This window comes from Crocuta crocuta, unplaced genomic scaffold, assembly GCF_008692635.1.
Source record: "Crocuta crocuta isolate KB4526 unplaced genomic scaffold, BGI_CrCroc_1.0 scaffold131, whole genome shotgun sequence".
Lineage (NCBI taxonomy): Eukaryota > Metazoa > Chordata > Mammalia > Carnivora > Hyaenidae > Crocuta > Crocuta crocuta.
In genome coordinates, this window is record NW_027528977.1 from 5,215,588 (window position 1) to 5,238,045 (window position 22,458).

A 22,458-nucleotide genomic window follows, 5' to 3' on the forward strand; every position below is an offset into this window, starting at 1 on the left:
AAAACAGTAAGTCCAACATATTGTTTGCAATAAGCACTATTAACTCTATTTTTTTTCCCTAACTTATGTCACCATATGAACACGTGTACTGGGCAGCCAAGCAACAGCAAGGATTAGAAAATATACAAATGGAAAATAAAAACAAGATACCTTAGCCAATTTTGCTTTTATTTATTCATCTCTAACAATAGTATAAGAATGCTCCAACTATGGGGGTGCCTGGGTGGCTTGGTCAGTTAAGCATCTGACTCTATTTCAGCTCAGGTCATGATCTCATGTTTCAAAGGACTGAGCCCCACATTGGGCTCTGCACTGACAGTACAGAGGCTGCCTGGGATTCTCTCTCTGCCCCTCCTCCACACATGCACGTGCATGCACACACACACACACACACACACACACACACACACTCATTCACTCACTCACTCTCTCACTCAAAATAAACTAAAGAAATTTTTTAATAAAAAAATTAAGAAAGAATATCTATACTATTCACCTATGACAATAGTGTAAATATACTATAATTAATAGTATAATAATAATATATTATAAGGGATAATAATAGTATCAACTCAAAAATTTGTTAGAAGGTTCAAATGCTTTAGCATGTGTAAAGCCCAGGGAACAGTACATGGCATATCAGCAGTACTATATAAACATATGCCATCATTTTCTACCATGAAACTAAAATTCATGATATAGTTTCTCCAAAAAGGGGGGAAACGCTTAATAACTTTCTTTAAAGGTAATGAAAAAATGGAGAAGACAAAGAGAACTTAGACAAAAAGGATTAAGAAGCAACTCAAAATTACCAATCCACATTAAATATCTTCTTCACCACAAGAACCTAGAGGTAACATGAATTCACACAAAAAAATTACTATAGCATGGAATTATAAATTGCAATCATTTCAACTATCTTGGAAAACTCCAACATGAAGAAATGATTTCTGAAGAGGAATAAAGATACTTTTTGAGTAGGCCAAAGTGTTTCTTAGAATTAAATTCCATACCTGCTGACGACTACTAAGATCCAGCTGCTTCCAAAACTGGAAATCTAAACAAAGGTCACGCCAGTACTTGCAAACCAATGAGGCAGAAAGGCAACGCTCATCCAGGGATAAATTGGAAAATATCTGTAAATAAAAAAGGAACCATATAATATGCGTTAAATACTTTAAAATTACAGGAATAGGTTTTTATTAGTTAGAAAAAATTAACTTTTAAAACTGAAAACCATCTTGAATACAAGTAGCCATTTAGGAAAGGCATTGTTAGAGAGAACCCATAAAGAAGGTATGAGGGTTAAGAATGTGTGCTAATATTACCTTCTATGTAAAAAGTGTGGGTGCAAGAGCAGGGAGATACCAGAGAGAAAAAATGTGTGTTTTTTTGTCAGTACTAAAAAAAAAAAAAAAAAAAAAGATGGGAAGGAGAAGCCAAAAACTAATATAAATGCTTACCATTAGAGGAAAGGAGAGAAAAGTAGGAAGGAAAAAAGGATGAAAGTGAGATTACTTTAAAGGTACCTAGTTTTACAGTTTTGACCTTGGAACCAGGTGAACTTTTATGTAATTTTTTACAAAAATAAAGAAAACAAATCATAAGAAAGACAATTTACCTCTATGATATGTTTCCAGAAATTCATGACCCCAATCAAGTCCTGAAGAAAATATCATATATACCAACTATGGGACCTCCTATAAAATACCTGTTAAGAACTCCTCAAAAATTTAAGGTCAGAAAAAAAAGTAAAGGCTGAGAAACTATCACAGACCAGAGAATAAAGAGAAATGACAACCACTGCAATTCTGAGTTGGAAAAAGAACATCAACAGAAAAACTACACCAATGCTGATTTCACAGTTTTGGTAAATGTACCGTGGTCATGTACGATTATCAAAGTAGGGAAAACTGAAAATAGTTGAGGAATATATGGGAACTCTACTATTTTTGCAACTTTTGTAAGATTATTCCAAAATAAAAGGCTTATTTTTAAGAGTTTTACAAAGTTAAAATCACAAAAAGATGGCTAGGAGAAGGGTTAGAAAAGTCATTGTTAGGGAGAGCCCCCAAAGGGCATGAGAGGAAGAAGGTATGCTAATATTACCTTCTAGGTAAAAAGTGTGGGAGAGCAAGAGCAAGGTCATACTAAAGAGAGAAAATGGGAGTGTGTTTGCTAGTATTAAAATTTTTACAATTAAGGTTATGTAGCAACAAATACAGTGTGTGGACCACATTGGGATCCTGAACTGAACCAACTACAAGAAGATTCTTCTGAAACAATCAGATAAAACTGAACACAAAATAGATATTAGAAATCAGAAAATTATTCTTCACTTTTTAAGCTTTGATTATATTGTAGTTAAGAGTCATACTGTGGTTATGTTTTATAAAGCTATTATGCATTTTAGATATATACTTTAGAGTTTGTAAATAAAATGTTATCTAGAATTTGCTTCCAGATGCTTTATCAAAAACAAAAAACGTTGGTGAAAAATAAAACAAAGGCAGAACACTGAAAACTATTAAAACTGGTTGAAGATACATGGTGGAGGGCAGGTACATTATAAATTTTTTACTTCGTTTGCATATGAAAATTTCCATAAAATGTATGAAATGTATATGAAAATTTTCTATGAAAATTTCCATGTGCTCCAACACTGAATTGTCTCGTGCTTGGTTAAAATCATGGCTCCACCATTAACTACCTATGTAGCCTTGGGAAAATTACTCACCCTCTCTGTACCTCACTTTATCTTTAAAATGGGGTAATAGGGATGCCTAGGTGGCTCAGTTGGTTGGGTGTCTGACTTCATCTCAGGTCATGATCTCACCATTTGTGACTTGGGAGCCCCGCACTGGGCTCTCTGCTGTCAGCATGGAGGCCACTTCAGATCCTCTGTCCCCCACCCCTGCTCTGTCTCTCAAAAATAAATAAACATTAAAATAATAACACAAATAAAATAAAATGGAGATGATATAGTATTGACCTTAAAGAGTTATTGTGAGGACCAAAGGAGTTTAGATAAAGTTTTGGAAACAGCGTCTAGAACAGAGTAAATAGTATATAAATGATTCCAATCATAACTATGACCTAAAATGGTAAGCTTCTGTGCAGCCAAAAGTTGTAGACATCGCAGCTAGAATCTCTACTATGTTTAAATCTAAGCCATGGGAAAATAACTGCATTTCCTTCACAACTACCATTCTTCTTCCAAGGGTCTAGTGAGAAATAAAAACTGTGTGTAATAATCACCAGCAAAGATGACGTTAAGCCCATTTCAGCGTCTCATTCCCACTCATGACAACTAGAACCTCTGGACAAAATACCAAAAGCAATTAACTGAGGACTCTAAAAGGTTAGTAAATAGGGGCACCTGGCTGGCTCAGTCAGTAGAGCTCAAGACTCTTGATCTTGGGGTTGTGAGTTTGAGTCCCACATCAGGGCATAGAGATTACTTAAAATCTTTGTAAAAAGGTTTTAAACATTAAAAATAAATAAAAGACTGGGTGCCTGGATGGCTCAAATGGTTAAGCATCTGACTTTTTATTTCAGCTGTGTCATGACATCACAGTTAGGGACGTTGAGTCCTGAGTCCAGCCCTGTACTGGTATCACAGAGCCTGTTTGGAATTCTCTCTCTCTCTGCCCCTCCCCCATGCTCTCTCAACATTAAATAAATAAATAATAGTTAATAACAAATGGATTCGGGAAGTGAGCCAAACTTAAAGAATGGCCAATAATAGGAATGAGTTTCCTGAGGTTTTTTCCATTTCTTCCCCCATTATAGAACAGGATAGCCCCTGTGCAGAAGTGTACATAAGACACAACTAAAATTCAGAGAGAAAACCATCTTTCTTGACAGAATATGAAACAAAGAAAGTGCGAATCTTCATTTTGGGTTTTTTATCCTTTCCCTTTTCTTTTCTTTGTTGGCCATGTCCCAAATACACCCTTGGTTACAGAGCTGCAATGTGGCAGCTGTGGAGACACCTCAAACCCTGAAAGTAAAACCATTTTTCTGGCCAGCAGAACCAGCAAAGGGAATTCTTTGGACCAAAGAGTGTGCAAGGAATCCTCACTAACTTTTTTGCCAGAAGGCAATGGGACAACATATTTAAAGTGCCAAAAGAAAAAGCATTAAGCAAGAACTCTATATATCTGGAAAAACTACTTTTCAAAAATAATGGAGAAATTAAAAAATTTCCAGATAAACAAAAACTTAGGTAGTATGTCACTAGCAGACCTGACTGTAAGAAATGCTAGAGGGGGTTCTTCAGGCTGAAATGAAAGAGCATGAGCCAGTAGCTTGAAACCACATGCAGAAATAAAAAACACCAGTAAAGATAGGTGTTTATGTAGGTAAATATAAACATTAGAATAAATGTATTTGGGGCTTGTACCCCTTCTATTTTGTACATGATTGAGAAGACAACTACAAGGGCGCCTGGGTGGCTCAGTCGGTTCAGCATCCCACTTCAGCTCAGGTCATGGTCTCCTGGTTCATGACTTCAAGCCCCACGTTGAATGAGCTTGAGCCCCACTTCAGGATACTCTCTCTCTCCTCTCTCCCTGCCCCTTGTTGGATTCTGTCTCTCTCTCCTCTGCCCCTCATGGGGATTGATTCTCTCTCTCTCTCTCTCTGTCTCTCAATCTGCCCCTTACTCACTCACGCTCACTCTCAAAAATAAAAGATTAAAATTAAAAAACTACATAAAATAATAATTATAAATCTATGTTGCTGGGCACAAAACACATAAAAGTGTAACTTATGACAATAAGTACATAAATATAGAAACAAAGTTTTTATATACCATTGATACTATATTAGTGTTTGTAGTTTAAGTGTCTAATAATAAGGTTTTTTTTCAAATTTTTATTTAAATTCTAGTCGGTTAACATACAGTGTAATATGGTCTCAGGAGTAGAATTTAATGATTTATCACTTACATATAACACTTAGTGCTCAACACAAGAGCCCTCCTTAATGCTCATAACCCATTTAGCCCATCCTCCACCAAGCTCCATCAACCCTGTTTGTTCTCTATAGTTAAGAGTTTCTTATAGATTCTCTTTCTGTCTTCTCCCCCTTCTCATATGTTCATCTGTTTTGTTTCTTATATTCCACATATGAGTGAAATCATATGGTATTTGTCTTTCTCTCGCTGACCTATTTCACTTAGAATACACTCCAGCTAAACACACATCATTGCAAATGGCAAGATTTCATTCTTTCTGATGGCTGAATAATATTCCTGTGTGTGTGTGTGTGTGTCTGTGTGTGTGTGTACACCACATCTTCTTTATCCATTCATCAATCAATGGACATTTGTGCTCTTTCCATAGTTTGGTGACAATAAGATTTTTTGATTGTAGTATATCTAACATTAAGCTTTTGATTGCCATGACATCCATGTTAAAAAAACACTTATCTTGAATAAACATATTGCCAGCTTTATGACACAGCTACTAGAAAAACCACCACATAAGAAACAAGGCTGCCACCACCCATGAATCTCTCTCTTTCAGAAAACCCCAGGTAACCTAGATAACTGACTGCATGAGTGACCCTGTTTTCTCCCTTCTCAGGCCCTGATTCCTGCCTTTCTGCTTTAAATTAGCCAATAGAGTAAACCAGCAAAACCCTAGATACTCCACAAATTGACCCTAATAAAGGCAGAGCCCCAAGTCTGCTTTCTCTTTCACTCTACCCTCAACCTGGCTAGATGGCCCTTGGTAGGCTATTTATATCATTACAAGAAGAAAAGACCTGGCCCAGCAATAAATAGGGGCCCTAGCTGGTGAAAAGTCTGTGGAGCATGCCATGAGTAATATGTAACTGAGTGAGCACTGTAGGCATTTCTCACATAATGTACTACCATCAACAGGTTCAAAGCCAACTAAACAGTATTAATTCAGACTAGATTGTTATAAAGTATGATGCTTATATCCACTAGAGCAAATATTCAGGAGCTAACAAAATATACATACATAGAAGAAATGAGAATGGAATCAAAATAGTACACTTAAAATATCTAATAAAAAGAGAGCAATGAAGGAATTAATGAACAATAAGCATAAGACAGAGAAAACATAAAGTGGCAGAAGTCTTCCTTATTGGTAATTCCATCAAATATAAAAACATTAAACTCTCCAATTCAGAAACAGAATGAAAGAATGGAACAAAAAAATGATCAAGGGGTGCCCGGGTGGCTAAGTTGGCTGAGCTTCCAACTTCAGCTCAAGTCAAGATCTCACCATTCATGGGTCTGAGCCCCACATCATGTGCTATGCTGACAGCTCCGAGCCTGGAGCCTGCTTCAGATTCTGTGTTTCCTTCTCTCTGCCCCTCCCCTGTTTCCCTGTGTCTCTATCTCAAAAATGAACAAACATTAAATAATAATAATAAAGATGATCAAATTACATAATGTTTGTAAGAGATTCACATTAGATCCCAGGACATAAACAGATTAAAAGGATGGAAAAACGTATTCTATTCAAATAGTAACCAAAAGAGAACTGTAGTGTCCCCACTAAGAGACAAAATAGACTTTAAGACAAAAACTGTTGTAAGAGAAAAAAAACTTTACAGAATAAAAAGTTAATCTACTAAAAAGATTTAACAACTATATACGTATATGTAACAACAAAAATCCAAAATAGATGAATCAAAACCAGACAGAGTTGAAGGGAAAAAACAAACAGTTCTATAAGAGAGGCTTCAACACCCAATTTTAATAACAGATAAAACAATAAGACAGAAGATAAATGAGGAAACTGAAGATCTGAACCCTTAAACCAACTAGGCCTAACAGATGTTTATACAACACTCCACTCAACAACAGCAGAATACACATTCTTCAAGTGCACATGGATAAACCATATGTTAGCCACAAATCAAGTCTCATTAAATTTTAAAAGACTGAAATCATACAAAATATCTTTTCTGACCACAATGGAAAGATATTAGAAATCAGTAACAAAACAAAATATGGAAATATGTGGAAATTAAAACAACACATCTGAAAACCATCAATTTGAAAGAAGAAATCACAAAGAAAAATAAAAAGTATTTTAAGATAAATGAAACAAAAACACAACATCCCAATATTCATTTTTTTAGATTTTTAAATATTTATTTATTTTGAGAGAGAGCGCTCACAAGCATAGGGGGTAGGCAGAGAGAGAGAGAGGGAGAAAGAGAATCCCAAGCAGGCTCCGTGCTTGACATGGGGCTCGATCTCATGAACCACAAGATCACAACCTCAGCTGGAATCAAGAGTAGGACACTTAACCTAATGAGCTACCCAGGCACCCCTTAAGGTTTTATTTTTAGGGGCACATGGGTGGCTCAGTTGGTTAAGCATCCAACTTTGGCTCAGGTCATGATCTCACAGTTCATGGGTTCGAGCCTCGTGTTGGGCTCTGTGCTGACACCTAGCTCAGACCCTAAAGCCTGTTTCAGATTCTGTACCTCCCTCTCTCTCCAGCACTCCCCTGCTCACACTGTCTGTCTCTCTCTCTCTTTCAGAAGTAAATAAAACATTTTAAAATTTTTTTAAAAAAGAAAGAAAAAACACTAAAAAAATTTTTTTAAAGGATTTTATTTTTAAGCAATCTCTCTACCCAATACAGGGCTGGAACTTACAACCTCAATATCAAGACTCTCAGGCTCTACTGACTGAGTTAGCCAGGTGTCCCCAGTGTTCCACAATTTATGGAATATAGCTGTAAATCACTATATTAAAAAGAATAAAGATCTTAAACCAATAACCTAACCTTCCACCTTCAGAACTACAAAAGGAAAAGGAAACTAAATACATGCCAAGTAGAAGGAAGAAAATAAAAATCAGAGCAATTGTAAATGAAAAATAGACTAGTAATACAGAGAAACAAAGAAAACATAAGTTCATTCTTTGGAAAGATCAACTAAATTAAACAAACCTTTAACAGATTAAAAAGAGTAAACACTCAAATTACTAAAATATGAATGAAAATAGAGGTATCAGGGTGCCTGAGTGGCTCAGTTAAGCGTCAGGCTTCGGATCAGGTCATGATCTCGCGGTTCATGAGTTCGAGCCCCGCAATGACTTGTCTGCTGTCCGTGCAGAGCCCGCTTCAGATCCTCTGTCCCTGTCTCTTCGCTCCTTCCCTGCGAGTACAAGCATGCTCTCTCTCACTCTCTCAAAGATAAACATTTTTAAAAAAACAGAGATACCATTGCCAACCTTACAGAAACAGAATTAGAGAATACTATGATAACTAAACAACCTAGATAAAATGGACAAATTCCTAGAAGAATTACAGACTCAAAAAAAAAAAAAAAACTGACTCAAGAAGAAAGAGAAAATCTGATTACAAACTAAAAAGTTTAAATCAGTAATCAAAAAACTTCCAACATAAAAAAAAAACTTCCAACATAGAAAAGCCAAGGAACAGGGGGCATAATTAGTGATATAGTTGAAGAAAAACTAATACTAATCCTTAAATTCTTCCAAATTGAAGGATGAGGAAATAAATATTTCCTAATTCATTCTATGTGGTTAGATACTGAAGCCAAAGAAAGACATCACAAGAAAACTACAGACCAATGTCCTTTATGAAAACAGGTGCAAAAATCTTCGACAAAATATTAGCAAACTGAAACCAGTACATATTAAAAGTATTATACACCACAGCCTAGTAGGAATTATCACAGGAATGCAAAAGTGATCCAAAATGTAAGAAAATAAATCCATTTAATGCACCATATTGCTAAATGAAGGGTGGGGGTTCTGTATCAAATTTTTATTTTTATTACCTATGAATTCTCCCCTCCTTCCCCAGAAGATCAAGAAAGTAGATGCAATAGCATTTTTGATGGTTTGCATTCCTTTTTGAATGTACAAATTTCTATCTGTTTCATTGCTTTTCAAACTAAAATACAACTCTTTAAAAAAAAATTTAATGTTTATTTTTGAGAGACAGAGCAGAAGCAGGAGAGGGACAGAGAGAAAGGAAGAGAGACACACAATCTGAAGCAGGCTCCAGGCTCTGAGCTGTCAGCACACAGCCTGATGCGGGGCTCAAACCCACAAACTGTAAGATCATGACCTGAGCCAAGGTCAGACACTAAACTGACTGAGCCACCCAGGGACCCCTAAAATACATCTTTTAGCATTTCTTGCAGCTCAAATGAGTTAATGAACATTTTCTCAGGTTTTGTTCATGACATAATATCATTGTTTCTTTTTTCCTGAGATAACCCTTGATTGTATATAGAATTCTGGGCTGATGGCTTGGGGGCTTTTTGTGTGTGTGGTTTTTTTTTTTTTCTTCACTCATCACTGTAAAGATGTTGGTCCAGGGGCGCCTGGGTGGCTTAGTCGGTTAAGCGTCCGACTTTCGCTTAGGTCATGATCTCGCGGTTCGTGGGTTCGAGCCCCACGTCGGGCTCTGTGCTGACTGCCAGCTCAGAGCCTAGAGCCTATTTCAGAGTCTGTGTCTCCTTCTCTCTCTGACCTTCCCCTGCTCACCCTGTCTCTCTCTCTCCTAGAAATAAATAAAAATATATTTAAAAAAAAAAAGATGTTGGTCCAATATCCTCTAAAATCCATGGTTTTTGAAGCTACGAATCCTCTGAAAATATTGTTCCATTTACATACAGTGTAATTTTCCTCTCACGTTTTTAGATGTTATCAAGGTTTTTTTTTAATGACCATCTCAATAAACAACAGATACACAAAAGCACTTGACAAAATTAAATACCCTTTCTTGATTTAAAAAATACCCAGAAAACTAAAATTAAAGGTAATCTTCCTTAACTTGATAGATGGCACATCTATTAAAAACCCACAGCTAACTTTATACTTAATGGTCGAAGATGGAAGGTTTCTCCTGAGATTAAAAACAAGATAAGGCTATCTGCTATCTCCATTGCACTAGAGATTCTGGCCTGGGCCACTAAGCAAGAAAATGAAATGAAAGGCATCCAGGAAAGAAAGAATTAAGGTGTTCCCTATTCACACATATCATGATCTTATATAAAAAAAAAAATCCTGAAGAACACATGAAAAATTTAGAATACGCATATATTAACTCTATAACTCTGTAACACAGATTATAATAATATAATCCACATATTAGCAATGAATAATTTAAAAATGAGGAAAACATATCCATTTATAATACCAAAATAATAAAATACTATTTTATAGATTCCATTTCTTTGTATTGAGATTCACCATTTGTCAGGTCAGTATCCTCATATTCTGCTATAATTTGAAAAATGTTTCCTTCTACTCTTTTAACATGTTTATAATAGCAGTTTGAAGCTTTTATCTTTTAAGTCTAATATTTGAGTCCACTCAGTTATTTTCTGTTAACTACTTTCTTTTCTCTCAGTATAGGTCACATTTTTCTATCTCTTGACATGTCTCCTGGCTCTTTACTAAAAACCAGACATTTTAGATAACTTATTATCAAAACCCAACTCTGGAATTTCTCAAAAAATTTTTAAAAGATTTTATGTTTAAGGAATCTCTACAACCAAAAAGGGACTTGAAATCACAACCAGGAGATCAAGTCATATGTTCCTTTTTTTTAAATGTTTGTTTATTTTTGAGACAGAGAGACGGTACGCAAGCTGGGGAGGGGCAGAGAGAGGGAGACACAGAATCTGAAGCAGGCTCCAGGCTCTGACCTGTCAGCACAGAGCCAGATGCAGGGCTCGAACTCACAAACCGTGAGATCATGAACTGAACCGAAGCTGGGCGCTTAACCAAACGGCATCCCAACAAGTCATATGTTCTAATTCACCCCCAGAATCTTTTTTTAATTTTAATTTCCCTGGTCTTAAACTGTGGGATCTATGTCCCCTGCAGTGTCAATATCTCTACTCAGGTTTTAATACATACCTATTTTTTTTTTCACTCTGGCTTCCTAAGGAGGTTACCCTATATCTGAAGAGCTTAGTTTTCAGCCAGCTATCTGGGCAAAGGTATGCTCACACATTCCAAACCTGCTCTTCAATCTGTGTGTGGGATGGGAAGAGCACATTCAAGGCTTGACCAGTTCTCCAGTCTGCCTTGGCCCCTGCTTTCTGCTAGACACTTTCAGGTCTCCCCAGCACATGTGCATAGCTTCACCAGGGATATATGGAGAGCTTATCCCTTTATGGTATTCTCAATTCCAAGGTCTGTCTGGTAAAAACCTGGCTGGTCCTTCTACCATCCCAATTAGCACCACAACCTCACATCTGCAAATATGTGCATTTTCCCTGTTTCCTATCAAGTTCATCACTCTAAGTTGACAAATACATGTTTTTACTTGTTGCCACAAACCAAGAGGGCTGCTGGTTTCCCAAACTTTAGTTCTTGCCACAGGAATTGGGGATAGGTGGGCACACAGTAGGGGTCCTCATGCAAGAATGCTGTAGATATTAACTGCTCTGAAAACCTCTAGGGTTGCCTGGGAGGCTCAGTTGGCTAGGCTAAGCGTCCGACTTCGGCTCAGGTCATGATCTCACAGTTCATGGGTTTGAGCCCCGTGTTGGGCTCTGTGCTGACAGCTAGCTCAGAGCCTGGAGCCTCTTTCAGATTCTCTATCTCCCTCTCTCTCTGACCCTCTGCTGCTCACGCTGTCTCTCTCTCTGAGAAATAAATTTAAAAAAAATTTTTTAAAGCATTAAAAAAAAAAAACCCTCTAGCTCTTTTCCTATGAATAAATGCTTCTCAATTTTTGCCTGCCAAATCTCCAAAGCCCAAATACTTTCAGACAATTCTGCCTGGTTTTACTTTATTTTTGTGGAGAGAATTCACCAAACTCTTCATGCAGCTATAGCTGGAAGTCCCTCTCTTGTGGATGTTTTTTTTTAATTTTTGTATCGGTCATTTATTTTTGAGAGAGACAAAGAGTGAGTGGGGGAGGCGCAGAGAGAGAGGTAGACACAGAACCTGAAGCAGGCTCCAGGCTTTGAGCTGTGAGCACAGAGCCAATGCACAGCTCGAACTCACAAACTGTGAGATCTTGACCTAAGTCAAAGTCAGCAGCTTAACCAACTGAACCACCCAGGCTCCCCTCTTATGGATGTTTTTATGGTCACCTTCCCCATTTTATAAAATGAGAAAATAAAGATCCAGGGAAAGTAGATCATTTGTTTAATGTTAAAGTACTATGTCATTTTAAAGGATTAATTTGTCCCTTAACAAGTAGAAGATATGTGTAACATGGTCAGTGGAACCAAGAAGTACCTTGTTTAAAATATGTCTGACTTTAGGGGTGCCTGGGTGGTTCAGTTGATTAAATATCTGACCTTGATTTCTGCTCAGATCATGATCTCACGGTTTGTGAGTTCAAGTCCCACATCAGGCTCTGTGCTGACAGTGCAGAGCCTGCCTGGGATCCTCCCTCTCTTCCTCTCTCTTTCTCTGTCTCCCCCCCACCCAGTCTGCCTGCCACATCCCAACCCTGCATGCTCTTTCTCAAAATAAATACTCTTTAGAAAAATAAATAAATAAAACATCTCTGACGTTGGTTTGAATCTTCTTTGAACATTAGATTTCTCGTTTGTAAAAGTGAGATGATTGTTTTAATCCACAGATAATTGACTAACTCTAAGTGGATCTACATGAGTCTTAGTTATCCAGCTGAAAGGAAATTTAATATCTTTTAACATTTTATCTACCCTTCACCTGCTGGGTAGATGAAACTGGTACAAGCCAAGATGGATAAAAGAAAAAAGCCAAAATACTAAGCTGATATACCAACGCATACTTAATAGACCTCTGCATACTGTTTGTGATAGGCAAGCTGCACAATGGCCCCCAATAAGCTTACCTCCTGATATTTACAGCGGTGTAATCCTCTCCTTGAGTGTGAGCTAGATTTAATGACTCACTTATAAAGAACAGAGTATGGCAGAAATGACAGGATGTTACTTCCAAGATGAAGTTAAAAAGAAATTGCTTCCATATTTGAGTGTTCTTAGATCTGCTGCTCTGGGGGAAGTGGGCTTCCATGTTGCTATGAGCTCTATGGAGAAGCCACAGGGCATGGCAAGGAACTTAACCATCTATCCAATAGCCAATGAGGACCTGAGGCCTGCCAAGAATTTCACAAATAAGCTTGGACAGGAATTCTTGAGCCCAGCTGAGCAGTTCCAGCCAACTCTTTGATTACAGCCTCATAAGAGACCCTTGATCAAAGGGAACCATCTAAGTTTCACAGGGATTATTATCCCACAGAAAATATGAAATAATAAATGTCTGTGGTTTTAAACTGCTAAGTATCGGAATAATTTGTTACATAAAAATAATTAAAATACTTAAATATTCCTGTTCTTCTTTCTGTTATTAAATGTGCTCTCTCCTATACCCTGACTCCTCGAAAAGTAACTACTTCTCCCCCAAATTACCCTAACTCATTTAACCAACATTTGTGCCTATGTACCCAGGTTTCTGTGGGCAACATTAAGACACGAGATGCATTCACTGGCTTTCAGATTATATATTCAAAGGCATTTCTGAATTATCTTTGGATAATGTGAGATTTAAGAGAACGAATATTTCAAAGGTTGCTTTGAACAAAGAGAACAGAGGTCTGTAAAGGACTGACCTGGAACAACATTTTTGTTGAATAAAGGAAACTACAAAGGGAAAAAATGACATTGAAGAAAACTGAGATGTCACTTGCACCAAGCCAGGAAATTGCTTACTTTACCACAGGCCTGTTAGCAACAGCTTGAACATGACAGAAATCCCAACTAAGGAGGTGTAAGTACTCTGAGGATGTAGAAGCCCCAGGGATCTATCATCTTGTACCTTGTTGCTTTTCCCTCACTGCCCTCATCTACAGAGTGGATAATGGCTTACTCCTATAACCCAGGTGGTATAACCCTGAAACAGGGAAGAGGAAGCAAAGGACCAGCAGCTACTTTTATGGTGTGAATAAGAAACTGTACACAGTACTTCCACTTACATCCTATTACCTAACATTTAGTCACATAGCTACACCTATCTAGAAGAGAGGCTGAGAAACAGCCTCGAATTAGCTGATCATGTTCCAAGCTAGAAAATGGTAGATTCTGTTACTAAAAAGAGTATGAGGGGAATGGATACTGGAAAATAGCAGTAACTTCTCAACAGGACCTGGGTTGAAAACAATATTCTTGATCTTTAGCGGTGAATCTGGGAAAACACAACAAAATATGAATTACCAAAAAAGGTACAAGTCATGTTACAGATATAATCTGAACTAATCACCACTAGGTGATAGTCAAATATTTCTGACCCTTGGAAGATTCTATTTTTAGAGGAGCCTGGGTGGCTTAACTGGTTAAGCATCTGACTTCAGCTCAGGTCATGTTCTCACAGTTGGTGAGTTTGAGCCCCAAGTAGGGCTCTATGCTGACAGCTCATAGCCTGGAGCCACCTTCAGATTTTGTGTCTCCCTCTCCCTCTCTGCCCCTCACTCTCTCCTTCCCCCCTTTCTAAAATAAATAAACATTAAAATTTTTTAAAGATAAAAATAGATTGATTCTATTTTTGAGCAGGGGATCAGTGTAAGATTTTAGAAGACACTTCAGATTGAAGAAACTTCCAGAGAATGTATTGTTGCTCAACACTTAGTCGTACCTATCCCATAGAACTTTTTAGTTTTTTTTTATTTATTTCTAAGAGAGAAGGAGAGGGTCAGAAAGAGAGGGAGACACAGAATCTGAAACAGGCTCCAGGCTCTGAGCTAGCTGTCAGCACAAAGCCCAACGCAGGCTCGAACCCATGAACTGTGAGATGATGACCTGAGCCGAAGTCAGACGCTTAACCAACTGAGCCACCAGGCACCCCCCTAGAACTTTAGAGTACCTGAAAAATCAACCAAGCCAACACTTACATTTGGCTATTTTATTTCTTGATAAAGAGGTCTTATCTGCTATCAAATATTACTGCAAAAGTTTATGACTAGGTAGGTGGCATGTAAGTTATAGAAATACTTGAAAAGACTCGGGCACCTGGGTAGCTCAAGTCAGTTAAGCATCTGACTTCAGCTCAGGTCATGATCTTGTGGTTTGTGCATTCAGCCCTGCGTCAGGCTCCATGCTGACAGCTCAGAGCTTGGAGCCTGTTTCGGATTCTGTGTCTTCCTCTCTCTCTGCCCCTCCCTACTGGTGCTCTGTCACTGTCCCTTTCCCTCTCTCTCTCTTTCTCAAAAATAAATTTAAAAAAAGAAATACTTGAAAAGAAGTAAATCTGTGCAGCTATTTTATATGGAGTTCTTTTGTGTCAGGACTATGCTAGGTGTCATGAGAGATACAGCGATATTAAATACAAGACAATATTTGTTATTTTTTTTTGATGCCTTTATTTTATTTTGAGAGACAGAGAGCGAGTGGAGGAGGGGCAGAAAGAGGGGGAGACACAGAATCTGAAGCAGGCTCCAGGCTCTGAGCTGTCAGCACAGAGCCCGATGTGGGGCTCAAACCCACGGACTGTAAGATGACCTGAGCTGAAGTGGGACACTTAACTGACTGAGCCACCCAGGCACCCCACAAGACAATATTCTTGACTACATATTGTATGATGCCATTTACATCAAATTTCTAGAAAAGGCAAAACTATATAGGGAGAAAGCAGGTCAGTGGTTTCCTGGAGCTAGGGATGTGAGCAGAAATTGACTGCAAAGCAGCATAAGGGGAAGTATTGGAGGTATTCTAAAACTCAATTATAAAGATGTTTTTACAACTCTATATACTTAACTAAACTCAAACTGTACGTGTAAAATGCGTAAATTAAATACCAATAGAGCTTTTTTCCAAAAAAACATACATAAGCTTTGTATTTCTATCACTCTATCATTTTTCTTCCCAGAACCTTTAATTCCTATTGAGAAGACATACATACACATACACACACACACACACACACACACACACACACACACAAATCACATTTTAGTGAGGAACTAAGCAAATAATATTCTAAAGATTCAGATAGATTCCCTCTTTGCAATCTTCTCAAAATGAATTATTTCAACCATGTTCAACTTTTCTGGTCGTTTCAATTTTTTTTTTGCCATGTATATCATATCTGGCCTGTTAAATATTCTACTTGTATTACCTCCCAAAAGCTTGAAAGTAACATTTATTTTTTTCAAAAAATTAATGTTTAATTATTTTTGAGAGAGACAGAGACAGAGCATGAGCGGGGGAGGGGCAGAGAGAGAGGGAGACAGAATTCTGAAACAGGCTCCAGGCTCTAGCTGTCAGCACAAGAGCCTGACATGGAGCCCAAACTCACCAACTATCAGATCATGACCTGAGCTGAAGTCAAGGCCTGACGTCCAACTGACTGAGCCACTCAGGTGCCCCGAAAGTAAAATCTATTAAACAGTCTCTTGAATAGAGTACCTTTTAGAAAAATAGACACAAAATGTATTTCTGGTACTTTTCTAACTATACAGCCACACAGAAGTCACAGATTCTAAAACTATTTTCTAATCTATAACTTAAAATTATTTCTCACAATTTAATGATTAAAATTTAAGACACAGAAAACTTATAAAATCCCAACTACTATAAGAGAAAGCTACTCTATAGCCGAGTCAAGTATTATGAAATTTCCTCAAGGATAAGTTCTATTTTAAAGCCAGTCACAGAACTCAATACAAAACTTTTTTAAAAGTATTTTGGGAGGAAATACTATGAAATGATTTGTCCTTCTGACACGTATCTATTATACTTTGAGCTCTTCATTGTGTTCTGGCACAAAATGTCTCTTTGTACCAGCTCTGTAATCAGCCATTTCTCCAAGAACACGGATTCCTTTTAGTAGAGAATGGTTTTTAGAAGGTAAGATGTGGATGCTAAGTGCACACACATTGTTATTGGGTATTGCTGCTCTGACACCGTCTCGTGTAGACAGAATTAGAGAATGTGTGTGCGTGTGTATGTGTGTGTAACCATTCACTCCTCACTACTCTAGCTTCTTCCTCTACACAGATGCTCTTAGCACACCACTTGACTCCAAACCGGCCAAGACTTGGGCAAGACTCTTGACAAGCATAAAATATGTAGCCAAAATTGAACAACATTTTAGGAAATTATTCTGGTAAATTAAATGCTTCCAAATATGCCTCCACTTATCTTCTCATATCCCCTATCATTAATATGACTTGGTATTCCAGAGTTGGAAAAAAAAAAAAAATTGGCTCAGGGCTGTCCCCTAAACAGCTACTCATTATAAGGCACCAAAATTTATACACTTCTCAAGATAAGAAGAAAACAATCTCACCTTTTGTGACCTGATCAAGTTAATCAAAATTACTTGGCATTCTTCAGCAAAGAAAAATCTTGAACCTGACTTCCTAACGACATTCCATTTCAAGGTGACTAAAATCATTCATATAACTGCAGAGACATGCCTTCTAGAGGTTATCTGGTACTGAAGCCTTAAGTCAAGCATTCATAAAATGCTACATGTTAACTTACTTCCTCTTACTCATTAGTAATCTACATTCAAAGATTTAAAAAGTGCTATTACTTTTTTCTTTGACTCCCATTTCCATTGCTTTCATCCTTATTTTCATACCTGAAAAAAATTAAGTACATAAGCTTCCCACAAAGCGCATTTCTCTTATAAAATTCTTCCTTGATCAATAAAGCAACCTGTTGGTAATAAAGCTGTAAAAGCAAAGATTTAATACCTACTGACACATTATCAGGGGTGTGTGCATGGTGAGGCAGTTTTCTAATGGTGGTAATAGATTTGGGATCTCTTTATTCCCTTTGGAAAGAAATAGGTCTGCTGACAGCAAAATATCTAAACATACAGCACACGAAGGCTCTAAATCTTAAATATAGATCTCAAAATATGCAGTCACTCAAATAGTAACTACTTAAAAAAATATCCCACTGATATCATTTGGTAAAATTGCATAGTGGTTCCAGAAGATAAAAATCTAATTGTTGGGGGTGCCTAGCTTACTCAGTTGGTAGAGCATCTGACTCTTGATCTCAGGGTCCTGAGTTCAAGCCGCACATTGGGTGTGGAGCCTGCTTTAAAAAAAAAATCTAATTGTGATATCAGAAGGCAGAATTGCCTTAGTTTATCAAGGCAACAAGTACCAGAGACTGAAGCTACCTTATTTGATTCAAAGCAATCCATCAACCAGTCAAAGATCAATTATAACAGGCTTAAGTACTTAACAAAAAGCTATTCTCACAGTTGACCTTTCAAGAGTCATTCCCTACTTCTCAAATTGCTTATATTTAAAGGCCACAATTCAACCCTACAGACCCAATTATAAAATTAGCCTCTGACTCATAACAGCTTAGAAGTCTTCTGGTGTAAGCTCCTCCCTGACAACCCCAATTCAGGAATCTCTTTCATAAAATCTCTGAGAGAAGATTACTGAGAACTTCTTTGACAATATACTGAAAATATCTCTAGACCTGGAGACACTGAGAAGGGTTCCAACCCAAAGTCTTCCTTTCATTATCTGAAATGTCTTGGGGAAGCCATTTCACTTCTCCAGGCCTGTTTTTTCACACAAAAGTGGGGAGTAACCAGATGATCTCAAAGATCTCTTTCTGTTCTGAAATTACATAATTCTGATTTCCAATGAAGCTCACTATTTCAAAAAAGAACTCATTCCATTTTTACACAGTTCTTTTTGTTAGAAAGGACTTTTTTAAATTCCAAATATACACATTCTTCAACCCTAAATTATCACTTCTTGAAACCTACACTTAAAAAAATGACTCTATGTGCACAGAATCCATGTATTAACATTGCTTGTAGTAGCAATAAGTTGGAAACATTTCAATAGTAGAGAAATACAGCATAACAGCGTGAAATAATATGCAGCAGTTAAAAATAACAAAGGGGCACCTGGCTGGCTCAGTCAGTGGAGTATATGGCTGTTGACCTCAGGATTGTGAATCTAAGCCTCAGGTTAAGTGTAGAGATTTCTCAAATAAACTTTAGGGGTACCTGAGTGGCTCAGTCAGATAAGCACTCATGGTTTCCACTCAGGTCATGATTTCACAGTTCAAGAGTTTGAGCCCAATATCAGGCTCTGTGCTGACAGCATGAAGCCTGCTTAGGATTCATTCATTCTCTCTTTCGCTCGCTCGCTCTCTCTCTCTCTCTCTCCTCTCTCTCTCTGCCTCTCTCCTGTTCACATTCTCTCTCAAAATAAATAAATCTTTAAAAAATAAGTAAAATAAGCCTTTTTTTAAAAAGAAAACAAAAGAAATTGCATACACTACTTACTAGTAAAAAGAAAAGAGTTCCAAGCCATACTGTTAACACAAACAAACAAACAAAAAAAAAGAGTGTGCACAATTTGGTGCCATGTATTATTTAAAAAAAAAAAAAAACGCTATGAAGGCTTACACAGGCCTTTCTACAATGATGAAATGCTCTGGATCTGCACAGTCCAGAATGGCTATTGTGACTAAGAAACTGAATTTTTAAATCTGATTCCATTTTAACTACTTTAAACTACTGTACTTTACAGAGAAGTTCTAGACAACAACCTAAACTGGTAACAGTGGTCAGTTACCTCTGGATAGGAAACTAGATGGGTAGGGCTACATCTAAGCAAACATTTGCCTTAACCTGCATTATTTTAGTATTTTAAGGCAAGTGACATAAAAATAAAATTCAAAAAGAAAATCTTGTTGACATTGAGCCAAAAATCTGACCTATGAAGCACCATAAAAAGTGTTTCTCTTTTACTTTTGCTTTTTGCCTGGAAAAAAATCCTTAAAAACAACCTTTAAGGGGTGCCTGAGTGGCTCAGTTGGTTAAGCATCCAACTTTGGCTCAGGTCATGATCCCACAGTTCGTGGGTTCGAATCCCATGTTGGGCTCTGTGCTGACAACTCAGAGCCTGGAGCCTACTTTGGATGCTATATTTCCCTGTCTCTCTCTCTCTCTCTCTCTCTGCCCCTCCCCCACTCACACTCTGTTTCTCTCTCTCAAAAAAAAATGTTAATATTTAAAAAAAAAAACGTTTAAATTATTATTTCCTTACATTTCTCCCAAACTCTCCCTCCTCCACATCCCCTTTACAACTATAGTATCTTCTGGTACAAAAGATACAGCAATACAATCATAAAGGCTACTGACCCATTATTAGGGAAGAAAGGCATGCTATCTAAACGTTTTTCCAGTAAAGGTGATGGCTTTGTACTTCTCTACCCAACAATTCTTCCTGTACTATAAAACACTGTCACAGCTCCCAAAGTCTTCTTTTCTCCAGGCCAAACACTTCTAGTTCTCACCAGAAATAGGGTCAGAACCTTTTCACCATCACATGGCTTTTACTGTGACTCAAAACAGCAACTCAGGTCAGGATATAAACATTTTAGAGACTTCTTAGTGGCATAGCATAGTCACCCACAGTATGAGACTAGATATCCTAAATACCTGTCCATTCATTTGTTCATAAATATTTAATGAGAGCTACTTAACACCAGCCACTACACTTAGGGGAGAGAATAGGGCAAGGAACAAAATCTTTGTTGACAGAGCTTCTGCTCCCAAAAACCTTATCCCTAAAACTTGGAATGGATTAGTAAACACTGAAAAACCTCAATTTCAAATCATTCTAACAGTCCAACTGCCTTCTTGCCGAATATCACTAAGACCAAGATACCCACACAAAGAATCTTTATTCAAGTTTCTATTACAAGGAAATCTACCTAACCTCTCTAAACACTCCAACATTAACATGGCAAATCCAGTAAGTAAAATCTCAAATGTCCCTGAGACCAACTTTTCAACAGTCCACACAAAAATATGGGGAAAAAATGTTTTCTGCAGACATTCTAGCAAAATTTATCCTATAGAAATTTTCTTTACTATGAAATCATGTACTCCCCCCCCCCCTTTTGAATTAAAATGTTCTCTACCTCCAGAAATTATGATGTGGGTAGAAAGTTACTTGGGTTTTGTTTCGGTTTGCTTTAAAACAGTCTTACTGGCCAAATAACAAGATAGCAATCAAACTTGTCTACCAAATATTTGTTGATATTTTGTCATTACTGATTTAAAAGGACTCAAGAAAGTTCCCTCTGCCCTAAAATGCACACCCTGAACACAGAGGAGGCAACTACTCTTCCAACAAGTACAAAATCATTACATTTTGACTTAAGAAAAAGTTATGCTTTCCCATTCTTCTGCTGTATTGTTTACAACAACAGTAAAGTAAAACAGTCTTAACACACAGGATTATTAATGTCCAAAAAGTTTAATCAGAAAAGTATATTGGTGGCAGTAACATTGTAACTAAAGACAGTTACTTCAGTAATAATAAAAGTAGCCAAATTCTTCTTACCTAGGTTATTTTTGACTAGTCTTAAATATCACCCACACTGAAAAAGGAGGTTTATATTTATTAAGTTCCAGCAAGAGGCTGAGGAATGAGGGAAAAATAACTTGCTAGTAGTAACTTAACACTAACTTTGTCACTTAAATTTCTCACTAGCATTTACAAAACAGCAAATTTAACCTAGTAGCTGAAAGTGAAACAAAGGTCCCACAGGACCCCCACCTCTTCTCCACTCACCTATCTTCTCACAAAAATACATTGGTCTCTACCTTCTGGCAAACTGTATGCTACTATATAAGAGTCAAAATGTAGGAATGCAACAAAACATAGCATAAATCATAAGGTTTTCAAGTACAACAGGACTAAATTCCCCAGATCTGCCCTTACTTTCTGTGTGACCTTGGATAAGTCAAGCTCTTCAAGCCTCACTAGACTCAGAGCTCCACAGAGCAAAGACCACCTTTGCCTGAGTTACTACCGTAGGCACACAGCATTGCAATATCAGTGTCTTCTTTTCTAACGATCTCACAGCTTTAACTGCAGGATTAAATGAGATATTATGTATATAAACCTCTGGCATAGTGCCTGATCATAGTAAATGTTCAATTAAAAGGTCACCGTTACTGACATCAACTAGTTAGCTACCAAATCGGAAAGTACTGTTTGAACACTTTCAAAACTAATATACGAAATCTTTACCAGTAAACGTAAATTGCTCAAATGATAAATATTTCGCAGAATATCTACGAATAATTTCTAAACCACTGGGAATCTAGTAACAGATGAATCCTTTAGTGTTGTAACAAACCCAAACTACTAAAAAACACTGACGAGACTCCAAGTTTTTCTACTTCAAAGAGCAGGCCATAAGCATCTTCCCCATTGGCTTTCCAATCTCCCCTTCGGACTTCTCTGGCTATCAGGGAACCCCCTCCTCCACGCTCAGGGGGAGGAGAGAGCAAACCTCCGAGGCGGGGGCCGGGGTTGGGGGAAAGCACGCATCCCTGCGCCACTCGCCCAGACCCACCTTGAGCAGGATGGATGGCGGCAGCTGGTTGATGTCTGGGGTTTCGGGGAGTGGATCCCTGTGACAGTCGCAGGGGTTTTCGGGGGGCTCCTGACAGTCCGCGTCGCCGCATTCACG

At 37.7% G+C, this 22,458-nt stretch overlaps 1 protein-coding gene across 1 annotated transcript in view; it reads right to left on the bottom strand.

Annotated features, from left to right (window-relative positions):
- The window catches only part of FBXL17 (F-box and leucine rich repeat protein 17), a gene marked incomplete at its 5' end in the record, with an annotated part of 495,107 nt that extends 472,649 nt beyond the window's left edge, over positions 1-22,458 (bottom strand). Inside the window, 2 exons of the mRNA XM_077757341.1 lie at positions 1,014-1,136; positions 22,342-22,458. Coding sequence (XP_077613467.1) covers positions 1,014-1,136; positions 22,342-22,458 — 240 coding nt within the window. The remainder of the gene's footprint in view (positions 1-1,013; positions 1,137-22,341) is intronic.